Raw genomic sequence first — 4104 nt, forward strand, 5'->3', positions numbered from 1 at the left:
TATAAAAAATAAAAAATTAATTTTCAGGTTTAGTTTAAAAAAATTATTACAAGACAAATGCTATGAGAATTTTATGAAAAAATATTAAACATTGAAAACTATAAAAAATGTAACTGATTTTCTAAAATTAAACGATTTGGCGCGTGTTGCAAGTTTCTATAATATGTGCACGAACATCTGCAATATTATAAAAGCAGTAGTCTAACAATAAGCGATTTTCATAGTATTAGTTGATCCTTTCCAACACCAGGTACCTGCTAACGTTCGTTTTCGAAAACGAACGAACTCCTATATCGTTGAATAACTAACTGGCCGCCATGTTTTCAACTGTTTCGAAACTAGTTGATTTTCAACTAGTTATTTCGTTGCGACGAAACGGTTAGTTAGTTAACGAAGAAGAAACGGTTGAAAATAACCGTTCGTTGATTCAACGCCCATCACTACTTGTGCTTTCCTTTACCCCCTGCCCAGCTGAACTCTCCTAGCCAGGCCATCATCAAATATCAATTTAATCAATTGTACTGTGACAGATTTAGCACATTTTCCACCTGTCCTAGCCAAATACAAAATCTAAAAATAAAGACTAGTTTATAATAAAGCTAACTAATAAACATAAATTTGGGTGAACTTGTGATTACCAGTTGTGTTTTCACATCCTTGTTGTTTCTTAGACTATCCTCCACTTCTCGAAGTTCGTCCATTGAGCACAGAGGAAACTTGTTTAAAATTTCCTTGATTTGGCCCATGTCACTACTCATGACAGCCTTAGGAGACTGGAAGGAATCCATTCTCAACATCATTTCCTTCACTTGCTCCTCAAGGCCCTCCATGGTTAATCGAACTTTAGTCATCTCCCTGATGAAAATTTCCTCGCCAATTGAATCTAGCAGGGTAGAAATGCCAGCATTATAAAATATATATTTGTACTAGTAACATAATATTTCAAATACCATGCAGTATACAAAAAGCTTTACGTACAATTATTATCTCTGTTCCGTCCAATTTGTCTGCAGCTTTTTTTCTGGAGAAGTAATCAATGTCTCCAAATCATTATTCATGTTTTCAATTGGCTGTTCTGCACATATATTTATTCTTGTGCAACTTTTCTGTAGATTTGCAGAATCAGTAATAGCTGTTGCCTGGATATTAGCCTTTACATAGTAATTCACACGCCTTTGAAACTGCCTCTTTGAAATAAATTTAACACTTTTGAATACTTTTTTTTTGGCGCCATATTATATTAGAAGTTTTAAAATACTATATATTTTAGTGTGAACTCAAATTATAACTCTTAGATAGAGAACTAAACTGATAAAAATGTAAATTTATTTTTTTCAAGTATGATATAAATTATTTATTACACACTCAAATATACATTAATTATATAAAACACATGCAATTTCCACTATTATTAATCAAGTTTAGAGCATTTGGATTTTCAATATTATTTATTAATAACACCACATATATATTTAAACAGAACAAATGAAATTTTCACTAATAATACTCAATTACGCAACAACTATTAAAAGAATTCGACATATAGCGTCAGTAGCTTAATTGATGACGCCAAGCGACGCGACGGCGAAGAGAAAGGGACAAACATATACGTTTAGAGGTCTCAAGCCGTGCGCGTACGAGAGCGACATGTTCGTGAACCCGTGCGCTATACCTGCTCGAGTCCTTTGGTTTTGAGACGTCCCGTTGCATATTCATAGGATATTCATAGGATATCGCGATATTGGGAGATTGTGAGGACAAGTGGGACATTCCCTGGCATGTCTTGTGCTGTCTGGGAAGGAGCTGAAAATTTAAAAGATCGAAGACTCGAAGAGCGAGGAGTATCAACAGACAGTAGCGATGACAGGCGCTCATTATGCGGCTGCGCATGTATTTGTGTATAAAAATGCTGTGAAGTAGGGAACGGGCAAGCTCATAAAAATGTCAGTGAAAACGCCATGACTTCTCGGGGTGGCGAAAAAGTGCAAACAAGGATTCCAAACAAGATGGCGTTTGACAGGTTTTATTTCGTATTTTGACAGGTTTTATTCAAACTTATGTGCTTGTTAAAGATGGTTATTGCTTCTTATAATCGCAATTTTTATTTATTTCTAATAATAATGCGGCATATCTGAGTCACCAATCATGTGCGTATATTAAGTGAAGAAAGCGCATGAATAAGAAAGTGAATTTTGTTATAATTAACGTTAGAAGAAATAAATTGCTTCGTTGGATAGATTCATTGAGGTATGTACTCATAATTAAAATGTATTTGCTATTGACCACCATATTAAAACAAACATGTGTTGCTTAAAGGTATGATAAAATTTTCAGACAAGGCCATAAGATATTTTATGATTTGCATGTTGTGTTATCAGCTGAACAAAGTTTAGATCTTTCTATTAGTACTTTGTTGCAGAATGAATCTCATATTTGATAGGATGTCAGGACTTACAGGATTTCTACACTGCAATTTGATTTGATTTAATTGTTTTGTATTATTGCATTACTGCAGGTATGTTTTGTTTTATTGCATAAAAAGATATTAACTTTTAAAAGTTTTAGGAAGCTATTGTATCAGTATATGCACGGTTGAAGAATTTCTCCAAAATTTGATACCGATGAGCAGTATTTGCTAATATTGATAGAAGAGGGTCTCCTCCATAGATTGGTAATTATTTGTGTGAATTTAATATTACATACCTGTTAAAATTTTATACTTTAAATTATATGCTCTCAATGTTTTTTTTTTCAGATTAATTTAGGTACATATAAGAAGTATTCATCTTTGATTTCCAAAAGCTTTCAATTTATGTATTACATATAACATTTATGTACAGTTAATATTATTATACAAGCTAACAGTCATGATACATATATATTTAATCTAATATAAATTAACATTTCTTTCATTTACCATCCCCATCTTATCCAATAATGAAAGTTTGAAGATTCACCAAAATAGGACATAAAAAAACAATATTTTCACCAGAAAATTGATAGTCCTTTGGTATATTACATAGAAGTTTTAAAATTTTCATTCTGTGTATGACTCATTCTACATGTATACGCACACTAGCTTCAAAGTGAGTTTAATTAATATCTCCTGGTGAAAATAATCCGTTTTAAATTTAATTTTAAACAAATAGCATATGCACAAGTACTGCTATATTTATTAATTTGTCTAACTCAGTCCATATTGATGAAAATCTTGACTATAAAGTACAATTAAAAACTTTGTCTTTTTTACTCATGAATTTACCTTTGTCAGTTAATACAGCACATCCAGATTTTACTTTTTTTTATTACGCCCGAGAGTACATTAATTTGGGTTGGAGTGATTCTGCCTAAGCCCACATTATTAACAAAAGAAATAAAGCCATCTGGAGTGCAAATAAATAAGAACCTACTTTCAAATACCCTGGAAACTACCAACGAATGAATCTGAAAAGTAAAACCTAAAGCAATATAACTAATTTCTAACTTTCATAATTAGTGTTTTCTAAGAATCAAACTCACAAATGGATTTTTAATAATGTTTTTATGCATGTATATATGATCATTTAAGCAAATATTGATTTAATTTACTAAAGCCTCTTCAAACTTTGAACTTTCAATATTTTTCTGATTGAATATCCTTCCTGAATGTAAATAGTATGCATATTGGTAGTAGCAAACAAAATTTATATTTTGAATTTCATTATTCTTACCTCTGTTATTGTAAAATCATAAAAAATAAATGATGAAAATATGTAAGAAATATGAATTATTAAATGTTTAACCTAAAAATGCACGTTTTACGTCAAAACAAATATTAGTTGACAGCAAATTCAACACATAAATGTGTCATCCGCCATATTTGTTGGAATCCAAGTTGCACTTAAAATCCGCTAGAGGAGAGCTTGCCCGTTCCCCGGGTGTGTAAGGGTGCATTCGACTTGGACGCTTACGCGCTGTGAGCGCGCCGTGAGCGCGCTTTCATCGTTCGACTTGGCGCTGTGAGTGTCACATAAGTACGCTCGTAGCATCATCGTAGCATGTTCGTAGCACATATTTTGCGCTCAAACGCGCTCACGCCACGGAGGTGAGGCGCGTGAAAGTGTC

The 4104-nt window shown here is 32.7% G+C and overlaps 1 protein-coding gene across 1 annotated transcript; it reads right to left on the reverse strand.

Annotated features, from left to right (window-relative positions):
* Positions 1-456: 456 nt before the first annotated feature.
* Positions 457-1085, reverse strand: LOC113380542. The gene is made up of 3 exons (XM_026619738.1): positions 979-1085; positions 639-883; positions 457-570 (listed from the first exon to the last, which is right to left on the reverse strand). Exons 2-3 carry the CDS (start codon positions 849-851, stop codon positions 457-459), a joined length of 327 nt encoding a protein of 108 aa, XP_026475523.1. The 5' UTR covers positions 852-883; positions 979-1085.
* Positions 1086-4104: the final 3019 nt, after the last annotated feature.

The sequence above is a fragment of the Ctenocephalides felis genome, unplaced genomic scaffold, assembly GCF_003426905.1.
Source record: "Ctenocephalides felis isolate EL2017-DRISC unplaced genomic scaffold, ASM342690v1 CF-g0.4_SCAFFOLD_02202, whole genome shotgun sequence".
Lineage (NCBI taxonomy): Eukaryota > Metazoa > Arthropoda > Insecta > Siphonaptera > Pulicidae > Ctenocephalides > Ctenocephalides felis.

Coding starts and splice junctions, on each gene's coding strand:
- LOC113380542 (XM_026619738.1), bottom strand. CDS start 851: ATGACTAAAGTTCGATTAACCATGGAGGGCCTTGAGGAGCAAGTGAAG. Junction 571..638: donor AGGATGTGAAAACACAACTG/GTAATCACAAGT, acceptor CTTTATTTTTAG/ATTTTGTATTTGGCTAGGAC.